Source organism: Trachymyrmex cornetzi, unplaced genomic scaffold (genome assembly GCF_001594075.2).
Source record: "Trachymyrmex cornetzi isolate Tcor2-1 unplaced genomic scaffold, Tcor1.1 scaffold82, whole genome shotgun sequence".
Taxonomy (NCBI): domain Eukaryota; kingdom Metazoa; phylum Arthropoda; class Insecta; order Hymenoptera; family Formicidae; genus Trachymyrmex; species Trachymyrmex cornetzi.
Genome location: NW_017300158.1, coordinates 358,650 through 382,414, shown reverse-complemented (window position 1 = coordinate 382,414; position 23,765 = coordinate 358,650). Strand labels below are relative to the sequence as shown.

General features: G+C 27.9%; 3 protein-coding genes across 7 annotated transcripts in view; 1 reads left to right on the top strand and 2 right to left on the bottom strand.

Moving 5' to 3' along the window:
* Positions 1 to 110: 110 nt before the first annotated feature.
* Positions 111 to 2,126, bottom strand: LOC108768691 (trypsin 3A1). Its single transcript, XM_018519218.1, has 5 exons — positions 2,093 to 2,126; positions 1,316 to 1,413; positions 1,150 to 1,232; positions 723 to 997; positions 111 to 392 (listed from the first exon to the last, which is right to left on the bottom strand). Exons 1-5 carry the CDS (start codon positions 2,124 to 2,126, stop codon positions 112 to 114), a joined length of 771 nt encoding a protein of 256 aa, XP_018374720.1. The 3' UTR covers position 111.
* Positions 2,127 to 3,409: 1,283 nt separating this feature from the next.
* LOC108768665 (uncharacterized) lies at positions 3,410 to 6,033 on the bottom strand. The gene is made up of 5 exons (XM_018519186.1): positions 5,995 to 6,033; positions 5,378 to 5,854; positions 4,440 to 5,179; positions 3,932 to 4,293; positions 3,410 to 3,639 (listed from the first exon to the last, which is right to left on the bottom strand). The coding sequence occupies exons 2-5, from the start codon at positions 5,585 to 5,587 to the stop codon at positions 3,410 to 3,412; spliced, it is 1,542 nt and encodes a 513-aa protein (XP_018374688.1). The 5' UTR covers positions 5,588 to 5,854; positions 5,995 to 6,033.
* Positions 6,034 to 7,622: 1,589 nt separating this feature from the next.
* Positions 7,623 to 23,765, top strand: part of stac (C2 and C2B_Munc13-like domain-containing protein staccato) — a 21,846-nt gene continuing 5,703 nt past the window's right edge. For 2 of the 5 annotated variants that reach the window (XM_018519214.1, XM_018519213.1), the window contains exons 1-7: positions 7,623 to 8,001; positions 12,453 to 12,611; positions 13,396 to 13,657; positions 21,563 to 21,727; positions 21,832 to 22,010; positions 22,871 to 22,915; positions 23,227 to 23,386. In XM_018519214.1, the coding sequence (XP_018374716.1) occupies positions 7,901 to 8,001; positions 12,453 to 12,611; positions 13,396 to 13,657; positions 21,563 to 21,727; positions 21,832 to 22,010; positions 22,871 to 22,915; positions 23,227 to 23,386 (1,071 nt within the window). In that variant the 5' untranslated portion in view covers positions 7,623 to 7,900. Of the gene's footprint in view, positions 8,002 to 11,567; positions 11,833 to 12,452; positions 12,612 to 13,395; positions 13,658 to 18,350; positions 19,269 to 21,562; positions 21,728 to 21,831; positions 22,011 to 22,870; positions 22,916 to 23,226; positions 23,387 to 23,765 lie in introns of those variants that run through there. The other 3 variants (XM_018519215.1, XM_018519216.1, XM_018519217.1) reach the window with 3 other exon arrangements.

Here is a 23,765-nt window from a genome sequence, read left to right as displayed (position 1 = left end):
TTTCTTTATTGTTAATTTTTTATGGTTAATGAGTAAAGAAATAGAAAAAATTAAAATGTAGAAAGTAATCAGAAGAAATAAAGTCATTAAAAAGTGTACTTGCATGTTCGATTATAAATTTGTAACAGATTTAATCCATTCTCGATAGTAGAAAACTTTGACGTAAACGCCAGCCACTTTTCCACAACCACGACCAAAAGACACAATACCGTAAATTGTCCTTCCATTGGCCAATGCTCCTCCGGAGTCTCCAAAACAAGCATCTTTTCCTTGGGTTCCGTAACACAAATGATAGTCATCTTTGACGAGTGTCGCGTATGAAGATGTGACATTAATACAGGTTTTATATGAAACGTGCTGAACGTAAACGCCCATTAAAGTTTCAGCACTTTCTTTCTATAAATTATTTTAATTAAATTGTATGCTTTTTTTTATGCCTTTTAATTTCTAATAATAAATTAATAGATAACAAAAAATTTGAGACGTGTATCAAAGAGAGAATATAAATATAATATATAAAAGACATCGACAACGTTTTTATTTAGTAAAAACATTCTATACATATATTTAAAATCCCGCACTTTCAAATTTTGTTGTTTCGATTATCATCAGTAATTTAAACATTTGGTATTTTTGCAATTTATACATAAGTAGGAAATATACAAATAAGTAATATAAAATGTTTAAAAAAGCACTGCATATATAAATCTTTACCATTTAACTTACTTTTTTATCATTTATGTATCCCCAACCACAGACTAACAGTTCAAATGGCAATTCGTGAATCGATCTTGGTAAACGAACTGGCCTGACTATTCTCGAAAAACGAAATGGTGGTTTCACTTCGAGAAGTGCGATGTCGTGATGAAATAATCTCAAAAACCAAGAGCGATATGTAGCATTATATACGCGAATGTTCGTCACTCTATGCACAGATCCGCCTCTATCCATTTTATTAGATCCGGCCCGTACATAATATTGCGACGGTACCGAGATTCTAGAAAATAATAAAGTATCAAAATAAAGCATTAAAATCATTAAAAATAAACTTACTATTCTCAGTTCGTAAGTTTAATTAAATATTAATACTTTAACAAGAATATGTTAAAAGAATTAAAATAATGAATCATGATGTTACAATCTTATTACAAACAATGAAGAGCAGTAATAGCCCATGTTCTCGATAATATACTGGCGCCGCACAAAAATCCATGTGAATTATGTAAAGACAGCTGTAAGTATTATTTTTAGAAAATATTAGCAAATGGATAAATCATATCTATATACGTCGACGTACAGTTAAAAAATACTTAACCATAAAAGGTCTATATCTTATGTCGATTGATTGTCCTCCAATAATTTTTGGTTGCGCTGTATATGTTGCATTTCCATCTGTTTCTTCTAACAGAAAACCTAGAGTATACATATATAGGGAACATTGTATAATAGAGACAGTTTGTACCTATTAACTCTAATAGCACAATTATTAGCACAATATTGTTCAAATATTGGCCCAATATTGGCCAACGTTTAACCAATATATCGCTGATAAATTGGTATTAGGGAATAATAATGGGGAAATAGTGTCTATTTAATTATTACTATAATATTATACTACACTGTTAAAAATATCATGAAATTTAATGTACTTTTAAGTTACACAAACTAAATTCAATTTTATGAAAGTTACACTAAATTAAATTTAATGTATCTGTAACTGAAAAGTACATTTGTGTACATATTCATGAAATTTAGTGTACTTGTCATAAAATTTTACGAAGTTTAGTACTATTACAATATAAAATAATATCAATTCTTTTCGCTAGTGTAACTTAGAAGTTTAATACATTTTTTATTAAACTCTATGTAGATTTGCATGAAGTTTAATGCATGTGAACGTTAAATTTAAGTAACTTGTAACTTCATTTTCATTGATAACATTAAATATTACATGTAACAGAAACAAATTTATTTTTTTTAAACAGTGAATTATTTTATAACTATTACTTTTATACGATTACAATTAAAGGCATAAATATTTGTTTGTTTTATTGTTAACAGTACTGTATAACACACAAATAATTATTCGTACCGGCAAGATAAAGAACAATGACTGCTCCGCGCATTTTTGGTGACTGTGTCATCATACAATGAGATCTAGCATATGTAAAGTGTGACGATCTATTTCGTCTTGGTTGTAAATGTCAGACAAGATATATTTCTTGAACGTTTAACAGCAACAAACAATGATACTATCGCAATTACAGCATTACAATAGTACCAAGATTGAACATGATTTATGTAAGTGCCATAAGCAAAGTGATAATTTGAAATTTATCATACCTTGTCGCAACAAATCAAATATTTATTAGCAATAAAATTATTGTAAAGATTCCTGGGCCGACATTCATAGTCACACACAATTCTTATATTTAAGAATATTCTAAGTACAATATTAAGATGACATAAACCAATCTAAGACAGTCTTGATGCAAAAACCGATTAAAATACCATAGTTTTTTTCTTAAAAACATGAAAATTGCAATTGCGTTTAATGTGCAATGTACACTACCACTCATTAATTTCAATACATCTCCAAATTTATTGATTTCTCTGTAAAGGATAAACGTGATACGTGTATTTTGAACAGAAATGAATTCACTTGCTGTTATAAATACTTTCAGCACTCATATGCATGTATTTATACATTATTTACATAAAAATTTGTTAAAACTGTAGTTTTCGAAGAAATGGAGTTAACAGCCGAATAATGTCTGACTAGAAATAAACAAAATATGCACATAAGGTCACGAGGTGCTTGTAGTGATACCAGATACATGCTCAATGCAATTTTGAAATCGATTCGTCAACACTTATATATAGTGACCGAACTCTCTCTTTCTTTTGTAAAACCATGTAAAATGATCTCGTAAATAGCTCTCAGGAAAAAGTGATTAATCGAAAAGCGATTTATAGTCAGAGAAAGTGTTTATAACATCAGGTGGACTCATTACTGTACAAAATATATGTATCATGTTATATATGCATATATTATATTATATTAACGTTAATAAATCGCAAATTATTCATTGCTTCTTAAAGTGGCTTTTATTAAAATTTAAATCATTTATTACATTTTAAACATATTTTGAATAAAACTTAGTCTTTACCATAGATGTCGTCGATTTCTGAGAAATTTTTTCTTACAACAGAAAAATTAATTATACTTATATATTAAATTTAATTAAATTATTTTAACATTGATAAATCGGGTGGCACCCAATTGGACACGGCTCAATTGGACACGAGCCACTCACAGCGCTTGAGACTACAAAGCTCCTAAGCACCGGTCGCTGTGACTGGTGGTGTCCAATCGAGCCGTGGTCAATCGGGATTACCCCATCTACGTTCACGTCCAGATGGATTCTGTCATTTCTTCAAGATTAGATTCATCTTTATGCTCTCCCAAACAAAATAATGTAGAAACAAAACTAATTGTTTCCATGAACATAGTAACCAATAGCAAGTTATTTGCCAAACATGCTAAAGTGCTCCTGTGATTTCGACTTCGCACTTTACTTACATGATTCATTAAACGCATTAGTTTTCCGAAAATATTATCGGCCTCCTTTCTTATTTCTGCAGAAATAAATATAGAATTTATTTGTAAAATTAACTCTACTATTGCACAAATTATTATAGTTCCAAATTTTTTTAGCTAATTTAAAATCAATTAATAGAACTCGATTCCACACAAAAGAAAATAAAAATGTTACTTACTGAAACTGCTTCGATATAAAAGTAAAATATTGTTTTTAACAATTTTGAAACAATTTAAAAAAATTAATAATTATTATAGTACGTATGTATATAATTATAATTAGTATGTTGAAATATTATCTTTCTTATATGTATTAATATAAATACTTACGATCTCTCTTAGAATATTTCACGAGATGTCTCATTTGACCATTTTCGTCAAGTTCCTCCTCACTTGCACTATCTGAATCTGTTATATTAACTAACGAAATATCAGTAGAAGTTGACGTTTCGATGTCTGTATCACTTAAATTTGCACATCCAAATAATTCCAAAAGTTTCATCATCCATTTAGACAAGCAGGAGAGAATATTATAATGATTCTGCCATGATTCTTTAAAAGAACTTCTAATACCATGGATAAGAAATTGTTGCATTTTTAATGCAAAACGATGAAAGTTTCTAACAGCAAGCATTGTTTCCCTTAATACACCATTTTTATATATATTTAATGATACAGACATTTTTTTATACCTAAAACAATTATTTATATAAATTTTTAAATAAATACTATTTTTTAATTATGCATTTTTAATGTTAATAGTATAAAATTCTGAGAAGTTATATCGTGCACTGTAATAAAGATTAATAAATACATGAATTATTAAAATATCATTAACCTCATAGCCACTCTCTTGTCCTTAGCAGCATTTTTCGAAAGCGTATTCAACTTCCTGTGGCCTTCCTGGTAAATTGCAAAATACTTACACACATCATACGTCAATTGTCTTCCCCATTCGCTTCTCGAAAGAATATTCCCGAGTTTATTCGCGATAAGATAAAAAGGTGATCGTTTAGGTATCCGTTGGTCTAAAATTTTTTCGTAAATATATTTTACTTGCTGCGTTGTAGACTTTGGCAATCTTCGATAAAACTGACAGTTAATGCTTGCATTGTCGACATTAATCTTACATCCACTTAAATTTTCAATAATAGTTAACCATGGTTTGGTAAGAAATCTATGATGATCGATTGCTTCGTACGAGTCTTGATCTCTTGATAAAGATACGCAAGTCACGAAATGTCGTAATTCTTTGATACAAACGCTATAATGACTGACCCTTTCAACAAGTGAATGACATAGCAATTGTAACATGTACAATTGTTCACTGCTTGCGTCGTTACTTGGTGCAGAACGGATGAATGCTTGATCTAAGCGAAACTTAAACAATTTTACAGTGTTGTCGGGTGAATCTTTCGCTAAATTTACAAGAGCTCGATCGAGATTAAAAGATGATGTTGGATTCCTCCTGTTTGTTACTGGTAACAAACATTTAAATAATTTTTCGCTAAAACTGGTGGCATCATTTATAGTACTGAAAAACTTGAAACTCTTCGTCTTCTTGCATGGTGATAAGTCCTGAAATAAATATTAATAGATTGTGTTATTTATATAATTGTCCTAATTCATAAATAGATTGCCTAAATGTTTTTTTCTCGATACCCTCGATAATTAAATTGTTGCTTTTGAAACTATAATCTATTTACATACTTATATCTTAATTATAACTTCCTTAAATTTCTAAAACAATCTCTCTTTTGATACTTTCGAGCTTACCTTATTCTCATATAAAGTCATATTATATGTTTTGAAATAATGATTGATCGTAAATCCAATCTCTTCTCCTATTCCAATCAAATCGTATAATAGCAGCGATCCCTGGGCAAGACTTTCGGTAAACCAATTTTTAGAAATTGTAGAGTTCCATAATGTTTGTTTATATTGACGAATTGATGCAGTTAGTCCGCTAATTTGTGCGAATTCCATAATTTTTGCACGTATAATTTTGCTTATTTCACTAACTGTGCTTCCCAAATTGCCTCCATCGGAAGACGACAATCTCAGGGTTATTGGCTGAATGAATGACCCAGTTAATCTCGCTAAGAAATGTTTTATTATTACTTCCGCATGTTGAATCTGTTTTGGATTTACTAAAACAAATGATGCAATATTCGGTTGACTCTTTCGAGATGCAGGCAACGTAGAAAACGTTTCATTATGATAAATACTTTCCGTTATCACACAAAATACAATCTCTGAAAATATTATAGAAAAAAAAGAACATTAATTATATTGATTGTATATTTATTTGTTATTGTTATATATATATATATGAAATTAAAACTAATGACTAATTTACTAATTTATAACGTTTATAAAGTTAAAAATAATACACTACCGAAGAATAGAAACAAAATAATCAATTTGCAACGCATCTTTGAGCTAACTATGTTTGCAGATAACTAGTTCGCTTTTATGTAGATTTTTTCAGACGAACGTCATGTAATTTACCGTGAACAATAGAAAATATTTCTTGTATGTTTAGTTAAACTTATCTCGTTGCTGGCTATCTATTGACGCATATTATAAAAATAGAAAATTTATGCTTTCATTTAAAGTATTTTAAACGGACGTTAATGCTGCCTCATATGTAACATGATGCGATAATGATAATACAAGGTTTATTTTCGAGACATTACAGAACAATAATTAATATTTATAATTTTTATGAAAAAATAAAATAATGTCTGATAAAGGTTAAAGCTAGCATTCTCATTTCCGTGCAATAATACTGCAGAAACATTATTGATGTTTGCTTCAACAGATTCGTAGTGTATGTACGTATGTATAGCGAAATGGCGTGTGGCGCCTGCGTTCAAGAACCGCAACGATCGCGACGTCAGTCTGGATAGCAGCTTTTACCAGGAATCAATTCCTGCACAGGTACTGGCCTAGAATCAGTAATGGAGTGCGTTTGCGTTACTGTCTTCTGGTGTCTACGATAAAATAAAATCGCAAAAGATATAAATAGAACTAAAATTCAAATAGTCATTGAATTATTAATGATAAAAGTGATATTATATATTTTTTTAAATTATTTTTATTTTTTATAAAGTGTAATGACTAATTTAATATACCGTTATGTCAGTGTTATTAATAAAAAATATTTTTTATTTAAATTTATTTTTATATTTTTAATTAAATTAATTATCTTGCCGCGGTAAATTTTGGTTCAGAATTAATACAATACTCTATGTGATGTCGAACTTAATGCATTTCTGCATCCGTGATTCTTCGATATTAATCTTATATATGCTTACAAATAGATCACCTGCATAATAGATGATATCATCGAGATGACAAAACTCCACGAATGTTGAGTCACTTACCCAACTGCGCGTTTCAGACGATTATTTTATTAGTCTGACATCACATTACGATAGATAAATCATAGATGAAATAAATTAAACGAAAATTTCTTCCGCTAATTACTTAATTTTTATTTAAATGTTAGTCGAGGAGAATAAACATACAATAAATTTTAATCTTTTGTAGATATTTACTAATTATCTATAGGGTTGATTTCAATCGTCTAAATGTCAATCGTCTAACTAGTTAGCTAATTCTTTGTCGTTATTTTGGAACACACAAAAAAGTAGAGTCAAGAAACTAAATTATATAGGAATACCAGCAAAACTTTTATATTTTGATAAATATATATTCCATTTAATAATTTAATATATAAATTAATATAAATTAATTTTAAACATAACTCTCAATACATATGAAAAATAAATCCTCTACACGATGTCATTATTTTTAAAAAATTTGTATTTTTAAATAAATAAAAAATATTCTTAGACAAAATAATATTGTAAAATTAAAACTTTAAATACAAAAACATTTTGTAAAACGTACATAACGGGTAAAAGAAGTGAGAATGCTTTCTTGGCTTGACAATAGGTGCCATCTATCGGGCGACTAAGAAGTAAAGTGAATGGTTGAATGTTCCATTCAAGAATAAATGGAATGCTTAGTAGTTGCACCTGTACCAGGCTTATAACTCCAGCCGGCATATTTCCGTTGCAAAACATACTTAAATTTCCTACGTACCCGGGGTCAATATTTGACAAGGAATGTTTCTGTGAGTGCACGGTTAATGTACATACACAATTTTCTACAAGTTCGGCAACTATAGTTAAGAATCGAATGCTTAAAATAACGGTGAAGTTCTTGGAGAATACTAAATCGCGCATTAGTGCGTTCTGATTTATTGAGTGAGAAAAAAATCGAGCAAAGATGGATGAAGACGCTATGTGGAAAAATTTTTATCACAAAATCGTAGAAGAGAAATTAGCAAAGGAAAACGAGAGGAAAGAGAAATCGGAGCATGAGATAAGGTAAAGGGATTTCAGTGCGTTTCATTATTTATGTTGACATCTAGTTATTTTGTACTTCACGTACTTTGACAGAAAACGTTGTAAATTTTCTACAGAAAATTTTATATTGTTTGATGTTGAACGAGAAAGTACTTAAATTATTAAATATATTATAGTAATAAAGTAATAGAACAAACACTGTTAAATAATTTTATAAATATTGAAAATTATTTATTAATAAGATAATCTTACATAAAAATTAAATGTAATTAATCTATATTTATAACAATATTTGACTTGAAAAATAACGCATATTCATAAGAATAAAATAATATTTATACATAAAATCTGTTATTTCAACATATTATTTTGTAATAATACTTTGTCTCACATTTATGGGTAAAGTATATATAAAAAACTTCTAATATAAGAAATATTAATCTTCTCAAATAAGATTAATATTTCTTATATTAGAAAAAAAAAGATAAAGAAAAAATATATTCAAAAAGTTATTGATACAATTTGTTTTTAACGTGTTGCAATAATTAACAGATTATTATATTGTATTATAAATTGACAGTATAAAAATTTTATTTATATGCGCTCAAATTATTAAAATATTTGAAAATAATATTAAATTGTTTCATCAAGAAAAGCAACGTGAAGTTATAAAGTATGACTTATTTTTGGCACGAAACTGGAGCGTCGATAACGATGAGCTCTGCATATTCATAATCTTCATGATTAATGATAATGCTCTACGATAAACGAGATGTGCTCTTAACACGTTGGTGAAACTTCAAATCAAATTGTCTGTAACTAGGCGTGTATGTAGGATCTATTAATAGAATGAAACTAACATTGAGAGTTTGGAGGAGGGACTACGTGGCGACTAACAGGTCTGAGTTCTATACCTGTAGGCAAAACGTATAGATGTATCTATATATACATGCGGCTGTTCAACGAGATCTGGTGTTCAAGGTCGGTACAACGTTATATGATTCATAGTTACCTCCTGTGACGTCTTTATAAAAGATACTTAATTACTGGCGTTACGTGAGGAACATGAAATCGAAGATCTGTGAAAGAATTTAAATCTGATTATATTAATAAAAATAACTTATTATAACGCACGGATTGCTATTTGTATCCGGTAGCTCTAAAATATATTTTTAAGCTTCTAAATTTACTAATTGTATTGCTTACTCATAACTATATGTCATATATTTATTATATACACACATTTATAATATGTACATACATACATATGTACGTATATGTATATACGTATAATTTACATGTTTACTTAATCTATATTTTTATTACAATTGTAATTTAAGCAAAATAGTATGTATATGTAAAGATAATACATACTTAATGCACATATTTATTGTATAAAGCATATTTAATTACTGTAAAATGCTGTCATAATAAAAATAAAATTTTGTAAGAATAAAATTAATTACAAGATAAAAAAGTCATAAATGTATACTATATTCTATAATAGTCCACTCTCTTAGGAAGCATAATGTCGCGTCTGTTTCTATTTTTATTGTATTTCCCACGGTCTCCCACAATTTCATGACATGCAGCGCGAAATACCACGCACGTCACAAGTGATTGAGGGAATTCCCTGGGTTTCCCTGGGCAAATTGATGAGAAAGAATGGAAAAGCACCTTAGATCATCACTTTAGGTGAATGACCTGCGAATTGTTGAAACTTAGATTGTTTTTTCAGATAGCATGTTATAATTGAAACCTTCAAAGTTATGATATCATCAATACATATATCAAACAATTGCTGAAGTTTGTTAAAGTGATTGACGAGTGCTTCGAGTTGAAGTAATGACTTTTTTTCCAATAAATTTGTTTTGTACACGTTAATTGTAAATATTATGTAACATCGTGCTGTTGGGAATTTGTAAACTCGTAACATTTTAAATTGCTATAAGATTTAAAATGTCATATATTTATGAAATATCAAAAACACAAAACATTTTTTAAACATTTTTAACAAAATTGAATTCGACAAATTATTTTAAAATCGTTTAATCTAAATAGTTATTTTATCTCTTGGTAAAATAATATATATCTCATATACTTACCGTCACAGACAATATTGTATTGATAAATTTGAGATTGAAAACACGAACGTTCGCCTGACAGTATTATTTCGAGGTCATTCAGCTTATTGAGGGCTGCCTATAGCTTATATCACAATAAGCTTTATCCTTATTACGTGGCTAAACTTGTAATGCAAAATATTTTAAGTCAATCAACATAGCTAAATAAAGTAATCAAAGTGATTGAATCCAAACACATTTACACTGAATAATACAAAAAAAATATAACTTATAATTTTTTAATAAATTTCCAAAAATATATATTTTGTGTAACAGATTCGTTCCATCAATTTTACATAAATAAACCATAAATTTGCACCAAGTGTAAAACAATTTGTAATCCGTATAAGATCAGTTTAGATTAAAATCGATTATTGATTAGAAAGACAATTCCGCTGGATTATCTAGCCTTCTAAATTACCATGCCGTACGAAATTAAAAGTAGATGATAAAAATATAAAACAAGATCGAATAAGCTTACATTTTTCAAACGTTGGTCGACCGCAGAATACCCAAGTGGCATGCGGTACCATGAATCATTTCGTTCTCGAGTTAAGAATAAAAGAGGCTCAGAAGGATGCAATGCTTTGCTTTAAAAAAAAAAAGGAATGCAGCAGTGACGCAAGTTAACGAACATCTATTTCTTGTTCTTCTTGCTTCGTAATTTGAGAACGTATTTCTCGTTTCGTCTTCGTAAACTGTTTACAGGTCACAAAATTTATATGGCATTCTAATATGTTCTTAATGTCTACATACGGTTGTTAATTGAAAAGAAATTAAATTTGTTAATTACGTTTTATTGTTTTTTCTTTTTTTTCGATAAAAAGGACATACATTTGATCAAAGTTATTTAGTTAACTGTTTTGTCTTTTGTTTTTTTACACAAGTGCGTAAACTGTTTCTTGAAATTAATTGGAATGAGCTGCAAACAGAAAAATTAACCGTGCCGAGCTTAATAGTTATTTAGTGCACGTTATAAATTTGAGCTTATCTCTCAAGTTATCTTATCTGATGTTACACATAACCGTTTAAATTTAATTATATAATGCATTTGTAATTATAAGTGTTTAAATTTAATTACATAATGCATTTGTAAATTCCTAAAATAATGTTTAAAATATATTAAAATATTATTAAAAATCGATAATTCATATAGATAGCAGTAAATATTGTGTAATATCTTCATAATAGCTTCATGCAACTAAATATTGTTGTAAATCCTTGAATCACAATTATCTTTTATCAGTTACGTATAAATATTGTCATTATTATTACGATAGGTAATAATTATAGTTATAAGCTCGTTCGCGAACCATTGCAAATTACGTATTTCAATTTCTTTACTAATTATTTATGTAATCAAATCCCACTCATATCCTGGTTCCTCCTACTTACAATCACCTACTTGCTTGCTACCTGGTTCCCACTCAAATCTTTCCAGTACATAGACGGACATGGATCAATGCATATTTGTAAAAAATGTTCATGTAAATCTAAACGAGCTGATTTAATTCCATAGAATCTGTAGGCTGTAATTAGCGAACATGGGAATTTCAAATAGCTCATGTGGGAATCCTTCTCCATACCAGGAAAATATTGTATAATTAAGTTTCTAGTTTATATGACCAAGCCATAGTGTTGTGATAGTCAGTGTAAACGGAGCCGCGGAACGTGAACTAGCTTCTAGAAGATAATTTAAACCTGAAAAAATAATCCAGTCTACTGAAATGTGAGCACAAACGTCAATTCGTTTCAGTTATCTTGCATGTTATATTGTCTAAAAAAATTCTTTGGGAATGATATTTGTTAGTACTCAGTAAATTGTGTGTGTGTGCCTTGTGTCTTATCAAAAGAGGTGTTATATTTTGTAACAGAAGTTTGTCGAAGTGCAGTTGAATAGTGCAAATGTGTAAAGAATACATTTAAATTTTTTGTAAAAAATTTCCTTATTAGTCTCATAACTCAGTTTTAATTTTATAAAATTATATTTATCGTAATAAACTTATTTTTAATTTAAATAAAAAAGTCAATAATATTAAGCAACTATATTTTTTATCACGTTTTTGACAACAATATTGAAACAGTATCAAATAATTTACATACTTTTTTGTATCTTGTTGTCATAAGGGAGCGATAATAATATTTAATATAAAAGATATTATATAGTTTATAAAGTATATTCAATTATTTTTACTTTAGTAATATTTTAGTTCGAAGTAATATGTTTAAAATTGTAAAAGACAAATTTTAAATAAAGTTTAAATGCAAGAATTAATCTTGTTTAATAATGTAACGCGATTTTTCTTGCTCTAAATTTTCATTAGAAGACGTGTTGTGTTTTTGCTAAAGGACTAAGAAAAGGAAAATGGCGCATTTTAAAAAACTGGACGAGAATCATCCTTACTATGTGATAGCTGCTTTGCGAATGTCTCAAAAGCCAGAAGCGAAAGAAGTAACCGTCGCAAGATTCTATTGGAAATTTGCGGCATTCAACTTTATTAGTAAAAGGTGAAAACGAGATGTTCATGTGTATACAATGTTCATTAATAGAAAAGCTTGCACTGCGTTTCAACACAGAAATATTACAATATTTTATGTGGTTATTTGAAGCCATAAGCCATGCTTTTTAGTTTACATATATAGATGTATGTGCTCGCATCCAATATATTTTTTAAAAGTTTTCCCCACATATTTCCATCTCTTTTTCTTTTCCAAAGCCGAAAGTTTCCCCCACATATTTCCACTTTTTTTCTTTCCCAAAGCCTGATTTATATATTCATTTCGTTTTGAATATCCCACTGACAAGTATTTTATTTCTAAATAGTCATAATAATAAAATCTGCGAATTACCCAGTGAAAAATGACCGTCAATTAGACATCGATGTCAAATCGTCGTCGTAATCATCAATTTTATGTCGATTCAACATCAATTTAATAGAGCATTTTTCACTGGGCATAGCATTTAAAAGCGTCATAAGGTATTTTTAAATTTATTAAGTTATTTACCATATGTAAATATTATATTAACTTTATGTTATAGTAGCATAAAAGTATAAATTTATACGCTTCTAAATATATTATATTCACTCATAAACACCAACTTCATTATATGTATTAGAATAAACTAGAATATACTCTAATTATACATATATGTGCCCTAGTATATTTTTTAGTTAATGTATTAGAGATATTATAAAACATTTTATAAAAATATTTAAAAGATATGAAATTTTGTAATTAAAATTTAGAAACTATTAATTCATTATTAATCTGAAATAATATCTCATTTTAGAATACAAGAATCAGATGGCGGCTTTTTCGAAAATCTCGGCACGCTGCTCGCAGAAAAAGCTCGTGCTCAGGAACAAGCAGAAGGTTCACTTCCAGAAAAGAAGGCTGAAACACAGGAAGAAGAAGAAGAAGAAGAAGAAGATAGCACTTTGAATGAAGAAGGAAGTATCGATGAACCAACTGAAGCTTTGCTAGAAACTGACAGTGATAGAGATGAAAATGAACATGCTCGGAATTTTTTGGCCGAATCAATGGGCTTAAATGTAAGTAATAAAATCTTAAACTAATTAATATGACGTGAAGTAAATTATAAATTTTAGTCCACAAAAAATCTTATTGACAAATCTTATTCAAATAATGGTAAAATATCACACTGCAGTCCAAGTATAAACAAGTTGACGTTATTTGATATCATTTTAAAATGTCAAAATGATATTAAGGACATCGAAATGATGTCAGTTTGCTACCTGGAAATTTTATTTTATTATTATCAATTAAATTTTAAAAATAAAATAGTTATTTCTTTTAAAGCCAGATTAAAAATATTATAAACGATGAAATTAAATAACTAAATTCAAATTTCAAATTCAAAATCAATAATACACTGTCAAAACCAAAAGCATGATAAATCTTCTATTAGAGACAATATTAGCGTTCCATTTTGAGATTCTAAGTCTAGATAGATTATTTCAGCATCTACTTCGGAATATTAATGACTACTTTCGGTAAGAGAACGAATTCTCACACGTTAATGGCATGTGAAGTGTTGTCTGAAAATATTTCGAGTAGCTCCATACCGCTTTACTTACGTCAATAGATAACTGGTAGTCTGTTCAAGATCAAAATGATTTTGCTTATAATTCTGAAGAACTTTTATGTAATGCATCATACACTAGCATCGTTTAATTTGAAACAGATTCGCCGTCATGGGAAAGTAACTTAAGGTGATAATTGCATTAATTTTTTTGAAATAAAATTAAATTCTTAAAACCTATCTTATCGTTAATCTATATTTCTAACAAACGTCGGAAAAAATTTTTACACAAAAAGGACGATTTTGCTATAAAGTAAAAAAATTTAGCTAAATACAAATATGAAAATAATTATAGAAAAAAATTTATAAAATTGTTAAAATAATTATGTAGAACACTTAAACATAATGCACAATGATGTAAAAAGTTTTGATATTCTGGCAACGAGTTCGAGCATAATCATTTAGATAATTGAATAAAATTATTTTTAGATTTGTATTGGGTTAAATACTTAGATACTTTAACAAAATCACTCTTTGCATGTAAAGACTATTTATTACAACATATTAGAACAATTTAAACATTAAAATTTGATAAATTTAGAACACTTATAAATTAATAAGCAATAGTTCCTGTTATTTTGTCATCAACTTCATAAACACGCATGATACAGCTATTTAAAAAATTTGTTATTATGCGTGATTCTACACTAAGCGTACTCTCTGAATTATTACTGTATTGTATAACATAGTTAAATTTTTGTATTTATAATAAACATTCATCATTTATGCTCCTGTTCGTGGGGTCGGAACTTCATATTTTCTGTATGGTGTTGCACATCCTGCCACAATTGAACGACCGGTAACAATATTGATTTTTCCAAAGGTCTCAGTCTGGCAGGGAAGCTAGTCGAAGTTAGACGCTCCCTTGCGTTGCCATGCGAAACGCTGTCATAATTTTCTTTGTTAAATTTTATCTTTTATTCGGTTTATTTTAAAATAATGCGTTTGATCGAAGTCAACAAACCACTTTTTCCTAAAATGGACATAAAAGAAGAAAAATGTGTAAGTCTGACATGAAATATATTAAATTATTTTAGCACATTATGTTTATTTAGATTAAACTGTAATCGATTAAGTACCAAGATATTAATTTAATTTATATAAATTATAGTCAATTTGCAGAATAATATTTCCTTTTTGTATTCTGTAATCACAAATAGTTTCGTCACAAGAAATTTATTAATATAATGAATATACTCTTTCATATATTTTATTCTGCATGACATCATGCGCAATAAAATGTTTCAATAAATTTTTATTAATTCAAGAACAATCGCTTATTCTGGAGGTTCAAAGTCAGACTTTGATACAAAATCGATAGCAATTTTCTCTGTATAATACCCGTTTGTACACTCTCTGTACACTTGGATGTTATGCCTTACGCTTAATCGAGCAGTTAAACTCCATCTGAAATGAGATCCACGTGTTCGTGCGTTAGCAAATGCACTAATACGAAGTTGTCTAGTCGATGTACGACGACTCTGATCTGTTGGTCCATCTATTCCTGGCAGTATGGTGCTCGCCTTCGTAAAGTTCCTGTCTTGTCTTCTCACGCTGATTATCCTGACCATCTTCTTTAGCTTTATTGCTAACTGTTGTCGTTCAATTAATTATACAATCAATTCTCAAAATATATTTATGTCAAGAGATACTAGAAGAATGAAACACTGTGAAGTTATTTGTATGTTTCTACATACAATTAATGAGTGGTTTAATTAATCAAGAGGGTAGTGAGTTTTCCTTCAATTAATCCGTTTTAAATTATTAGAAAGAGAGAGAGTTTTAATATTTAAAATTTTCGGTGAATTATGCAAGAAATGTGTACTCTGATGTTAAGTGAAAAACAATTTGACTTGCTGTCGTATAAATGTGCCCCTTTAGAAAAGTAAACGTGTATTGTCAAGACAATTGCAAATATTTTATTGACAAAATCTGTGTGATATTTTCATTATATTATAAATTAATTTTAATTTAAAATTAAATTATGTTTAAACACGATTAATAAATAATTGCGTGCGTATATATATATATTAAAAAATAAAATTAAATTGTAACAAAAATTTAAAAAAACTTAAAAATCAGAGTTATTTAAATAATAAAAAAAAATTGTTAATAAATGCCAATTAATATAATAATAATTTGATAACTATACGAAACACAAGCATAATTTTTAATTTTTTATAATTTATTAAATTTAATGCAATTACAAGCTATAATATTTCAATATTTGGAATTTACTAAGTTATAAAAATAAATCACTACTCGGAAAACCAGGCTAAAATACTTTCTTTTTCTGTTCGATAGCCTCTTGAAAAATTGGCAAATTGTCAGGAACACAGTTTAAAAATGAAACAAATTGTAACACAGTATCGTCTGTCTTTCAATATCTATAGTTTTTTTACTTTTGTATTATAATTTTCTTATTTTTATTAACAGATCTCTTCGAACATAATTAGTGATTATTTGATTATAAGATATTTCTACTAAAAAATTCTAAATTCTAAGCATCAATAAATTTCTTATATATCATAACATAGTTATGCACATAAAAATAATACATTATAAATTATTTTATTAGTACTGTGAAGAATAATTACGATCATTATAATGATATAAAGTAACTGACGTCTCAAACAAACTCATCCTCGTCGAAAAATAGAATTGGTATTGGAGTGGGCGTAAGGAGTTGGACCGTCTCAAAATTGCATAATTCTACGAAAATTAAACGAGGACGGAATACGAAGGACGAAAGTATCTTGATACATTCATACAGTCCATTATCATACAACGGGTATCTCGATGTGCCTTGATGGCCAATGAACTAATTGTTGCATGGTATATCAGCTTTCATTGGACGTAATTGTGCGAGCGTATGAACGCATTGTAGTTGCACTTGTTCTGTGGGTCACTCTAAACGGGATACGACATAGTTCTTTCATGTTCAGATTCGCCGATTGTTTTCAGACTATTTATGCACGCAATCATGATGCTCATTCCTCAGAATCACTCATTCTGTCTTTGTAATACACAGCAAAAAAATATTAGCGCGACAAAAATGACACATGTAATAAAAATTAATATAGAATTATTAAACATATTAAATATTTATAATTTTAGAAGATTTCGTTAGTATGTATTTTAGCTGTAGCGAAAATTTAATCTCATTGTCAGAGTCAATTGCTCTTGGCAACTGTATTTGCCAGTAAACATTGATATTGAAGGTTATGCTCTAATTCTGGTTTTATCATACAAAATTCTTAATTTGATGATCTTGAAATTAAAAGTTTCTATATGAACAGCAGAATATGTAAAGTATATAAAAAATTATTCTAATTTCAAACAAAAAAATTTTAACAACTCGATATAATAACATGTTGATGTATGTCTCTGTTAAAGTAATCAAAAATATAATAAATATATATCTATAATATATAAGTTAATATATAATTTTTTAGAAATGTTTAATTTAACAGCTTTACTTAATGATTCGTAAAAATTATAATTTCGAATTTTAATAATTTTGCGTAAAAAAAAATCATCTATATTAAGATTAAAAATTCATAATATTATATTATTTAAAAAAATATTATAGCATGACTGTGCAAATAGTTTATTTAGGAAATATCTATATAAAATCGATGATTTGAAACTAGCTATTTTAAACATATACACACTAATTTTTCTGCTAAAATTGAAGAATTACTAAAAATCGCAATTAGCAGCAATACAAGATCAAATTATATAATGTTATATAAAGTTTGTCTTTTTCACATGTTTTTTAACTTGCTAGTAAAATATATTGATGTAGGTAATCTTCAGTATTTACTAATAATCCAAAATTTGTCAGTGTTGTTAAAATTTATCACAGTGTTGTTAAAATTTATCTGTTTTCTTAAAGAACATAAGCTTTTACTAACATGTTTTTACGCTGATAATTCGATATAAATTCTTTTATCTAGAAATGTCTAAAAATTGTCTTCAAGAAAATTTCACATTTTAATATTACATAGGTAAAAATAAAAAAGTAATTTATTCTCGATGCACAAATTTTATTCTCATGTACATAAATAAAATTACAAGATATGATATGATAAAAATTTCCATAACGATAATCTTACTCTTGTCTTTCATTCTCACATCAGTTGGCATACTCGTGCATGCTTATATCATAGACCGTTATTGTAGATATCAACTAATTCTGTAACATCACGATTTATGCGTGCAACGGTTGATGGCAATCGTTAATTATGCATACAAATGATTGAATATGCGACGACTTATATTGTTGATAAGAAAGGTCGTGGCCATCGTAAAAGTTCATCTTTAACTGTCGAAGTGAGTTTAATACCGCAACGAAATTCAGCGATTGTGCATGCGATAAATTGGCATCCTCTTTCTGTCGTTAATAACACATAAAGTACTTTCGGAAAATTATCTTTAGCTATTAGCTAGAGCAATAATTTTTTATTGCCCCTCTTCTCCCTTCCATCGAATGAGAGTGTACAGGGGTCAGTGCGCGGAATTCTTTGTCCTCACGCAAGGTCCGAATGTGTTTGCGTGAGCAGGTCCAACGTCTAATTGAAACCAGGACCACTGGTGCATGAACGTCATTGTTCTTACCGAACAACATGATCTTCTGTCTTGCATCTCCACGGGTCATTGTCGTGCCGTTCTAGATTTCTTTTCGCTAGATCTTCTGTCCGTTATCGTTGTCACAGCTGTTCGAAACGAATCGTCTAAGAAAATTGTCAGTGCGTCGCTTAAAGTAAAAGAATTATAATTTGGCTAAATAAATTTAATAATGATTGCATTGGATACAAATAGTGCGGATCACGGAAGAACTACGTGAAAAGTAGGATGTATAACCCAATGTAATTATATGACAGTCCGTGTGATTATTGTTTGTGAATCGACAAGTGAATAATTACATGAGGTTCAATATGGTGAGCACAAATCCGCCGATAGGGACAAACACCCTCATTCGTAAGAGAAATACATTTTGTGGAGTGCCAAAGGCTGAAATTGAACGTAGGACTAATGCGCTTTTACAATCCATGACGGTGAGTCTGAAAATTACAGACAATTGTGATTAATAAAAAATTTATAAATTTAAAAAACGATTTACTCGAAAAAATATTTATATAAATATCAAATATAAAATATAAATATACAATAAATAAAAAATATTTATATAAATATTTGTACTTCTATTGAAAATTATATTAGTGTTTTATTGATTTTTATACTTTTTTCTTTTTAAACATTGCATATTTATTTAATTGCATAATTTCATTTTTCTAAAATATTTTAATTTCTTTATTTTTAAAAAAATATTAATATACAAATTAACATAATTTTATTTTAAACTGTAAATTTTAATTTTAATCAATCACTTATTAGAAAAAGTGTATTTTATTATGTATTATATATATATATATAATATATTATATATTTCTATATAGTATACATATATAGTATATACATGTATACAGGGTGTCCCGTAAATTTTGGCTAATCGCTTTTGTGTAGATAGAGTGGACTAAACTGAATCGAAAAGTCCTTTACCATTTTGTAGTTTTCGCAATAGTTAGCAAAATATTAATTACTAAAAATCGTTGAATATTGATTTTCAATAATTTTTTACTCAAATACTATCAACTTTCCAGAATAACAGCGAGAGGTAAAATTGTTTATTTTTTTCTCATAAAGTTCTAAGAATTTTTTCAGAATTTTTTCAGAATTTTTTTATACAGTATTTTCTCATATTGATACAAATAAGAAAACGCAGTACTAAAAAGTTGATAAAAAATTCTGAAAAAATTTTCAGAGTTCTATGGGAAGAAAATAAACGATTTTTGTCTCTTGCAGTTTTTCTGTGAGTTGATAGTATTTGAGTAAAAAATTATTGAAGACTAATATTCAGCAATTTTTAGTAATTAATAGTTAACTATTGCGAAAATTGCAAAATGATAGACAACTTTTCGATTCAGTTTAGTCCGCTCTATCTACACAAAAGCGATTGGCCAAAATTTACAGGACACCCTGTATAACATATATATAATATTTATAATAAATTCTACTGTAGTTCTCTAATTTTACAATTTATATCATGTATCATTTTCATTATCTGATCATAAAACCGTCCCAAAAATACACTGACAAAATATTTACTAAATTTTAATAAATATTTGTTTTAATAGTCCTACCAGAAATATATATTTATTAAATATAAACACATATTTATTAGATACAAGAACTATTACTTTGATTTAATTATCATTTTTTTCATTTATCTAAATATTTATTTACTTTTAGGATTATTTAAAAAATGTTTATTAAAATTTAATAAATTTTTTCCTCAGTGTATAATAAAATGCTTTATTTACGTATAAGATGGGATGTGTAAATAGATATTTCGATTAAAGACTTTATATTCTCTGATTTACGAATGATATCTTCAATAAAGACCTCAAAAATCCACTGAAAACTACTAAATATCATATATTAATTTATTGATATTAATTGATAAAATTTATATTGTCGTTATATATACGTGTACAATGATTTACGGAAATAATCAAATATACTAACAATTATCTACAATTAATTGATTCGAAGAAAGTAACCAATAAAAACAATCTTTCAATATCAATATAACATATATAAAACTAATATCTATGGTATTAATATAATATATTATAGGAACGTATATATGATAATATAAACTATAGAAATCAAAGTCTTAAACGGTCTAGCTGGATCTTAATGGTTGTATGATTCTTATGTGAATTTATATACTACGTATGTAGTCCTCAGAAACGCGGGCCGAAATGGCTTAGGACGCTCGCACGGAATGCAAGAGATCCGGGTTCGACTCCCGGCCGAGGTAATATTTTTCGCAATAAGAATTAATTATTTACAGATTTTAATATGTTATTCAACATTATTAAAATCGTTTCGAAGATACGAATAAGCATCAAAAATTTGTTAAATTGCCAGTCAATTTAACTCGTGATATTACTGCAGTAGTTTAATAGAGTTAACGTTTCAAGACCGAAAAATCATTTCGGCGCGCGTTTTTGAGGACTACGTACGTAGTATATAAATTCACATAAGAATCATACAAGCATTAAGATCCAGCTAGACCGTTTAAGGCTTTGATTTCTATATTTTATGTTTCTATAGTTTATGTTATCTGTGGTATTACTACAGACATCTTCGTTTACGAATTTCCAAAAGAAATTCAAAACAATGGTACGATTTAATCAGAGTTCCGTGAGTCATTGTACTTACATACGTATCTCTAGAAAAGTTTTTAAATTTAACGTTATTTATTGTAATGTATTGTCTACAGATCGAAGAGCTTTATGCTGCGCTAATATATATGATACAACATCAAATTGGCTTCGACGTTTCTAAAGAATGTAGCCAAGAAACTCTTTTGAACCATTTGCAAAGTGCTTTCAAAATTGATAATAAAACACACGAGAGAGTGTTGGAACAAATACAAAATCTTGAGGTAATTTATTTTTACAATTATTTTACATATATCAAATAACATAACATTGTAACTTTATCATATATATATAATTAAAAAATTTTGTCACATTTGCTTATATATAGCCACCAGAACTACATCTTAACATTGAAGTAATCGAAGCCAAAGAACTAGTCCCCAAAGATTCGAATGGTAAAAGTGATCCTTTCTGCGCCCTTTATCTCGAATCAGCGCCTACCAGAAGATACAATACTGCCGTGAAAACATGCACATTAAGTCCAATCTGGGAAGAACACTTTGAACTGTGAGTAAAATATATATTTTTCTACTTTTATAAAAGAATTTTCATTTTAATACATTACATTATATTTTTTAACTCTTTATGGACGAAAGCTTTCTAACAAAGTAACTTAAAAGAAGATCTCGCTTTTTAAGGATTTTTAGGATCACTGAATTCAATTCTGGCCTTTAGAATTGTAAAATTCTAATTAAAAAATATAATCTGATACCGTAAAACTCAGTTTAAGAGGTTTTTGGTATCATTGAATTTAAATGTAGTCTGAAAATGTCAAATTTCGAAAGAATAATAGTCTCCAATAAAGAAAAATCTAGCTTCTCATAATCAGAGTTAAAAGCCAAATTAATATGGAAATCCTAACCTATTATTTACGTATCAGTGATGAGCTTCAAATAAAGCAAAACTAAAAACTTGAAATTATTTTGTAATTAAAAATTCAGTAAAATCGAGTTTTAAGATAATCAGATTATTTTAAAAGAATTCTATCCGTTATAGACATTTTTAATTTTTTTGGTCTCAGATTCGAATAAATTATTAAATTATCCTATTGACTAAATTTTGTAAAATTAAGTGAGCAGCTTACAAAATAAAAAGGATCATGTCCAAATAGGCACGTCTATCCACAAAAAGTTAATTCTCTCTCGTAACATATTTTATTAACCTTTTTAAAATATCTAAAAGAGGATATAAATATATTAAACATTTTAATATATTAGAGTAGTTGATTTTAGTAATTAATTTTATATAAATAATTAAATACTGTGTTAGAGACAAAAAAGATCTGAGTTTATTTTATAATTAAAAAATAACTATTAAATATAATTATAATATCGTATCTATTTCATATCATGTATGTTATTATTTAGGCCGCTGGAGGACCCCGAAAATGACATTTTATATCTTGAAGTATGGTAAGTCATAAGTAGACTGCGGAAGTTTAGCGCAAAATACTTAACTGAATGTTTTGCATAAAATGCATATTTTGCAATTTTGTAAATTTACAGATGGTAATCTCAATCTTTTTACTTCACCTTTTAATAACTCTTTAACGAACAACGATTGACTGCTAAAACTGTCCGATAGTTAATATTCAGTTAAGTATTTTGCATAAAGTTCCGCAGTCTAGTCATAAGTCATATACGATACATCACTTTGTACATAATTATTATTATTAATTGCTAATTATTAATTATTAATTAATCTTATTTTATGCATTTCCTAGGGATTTTGATGCTGCCGAAACTGTACCTGAAAAAATGAGCAAAGTTAAAGATATTAAAGGTGTTCGTGGCTTAGTTAAATTAGCCAAAGAAATTGCAGTAACGGCTACAACTGGTAGTCATAACAATGAATTTATTGGTCGATGTCGGATACCGTTGAAGGTAATATTAAATTTTATTTAAAGAATTAATGCATATTTCTGTATACATAGATTTTATTTTATAAATATATTATATTAACATTAACAATAATAATAAAGGACTCTTGATTATAATACAAATTAAATATAATAATAGGACATATAAGAGTAAATACACAATTAAATTATATATTAAAAAACGAAATATTACATGTTTCGGTCTTAATATTAGACCCTCTTCAGATATTTACATATAAAGATGTTACCATGATTTAATATTGTTGAATGTAAAAAAAAATATACATAGTAACATCTTTATATGTAAATATCTGAAGAGGGTCTAATATTAAGACCGAAACATGTAATATTTCGTTTTTTAATATATAATTTAATTGTGTATT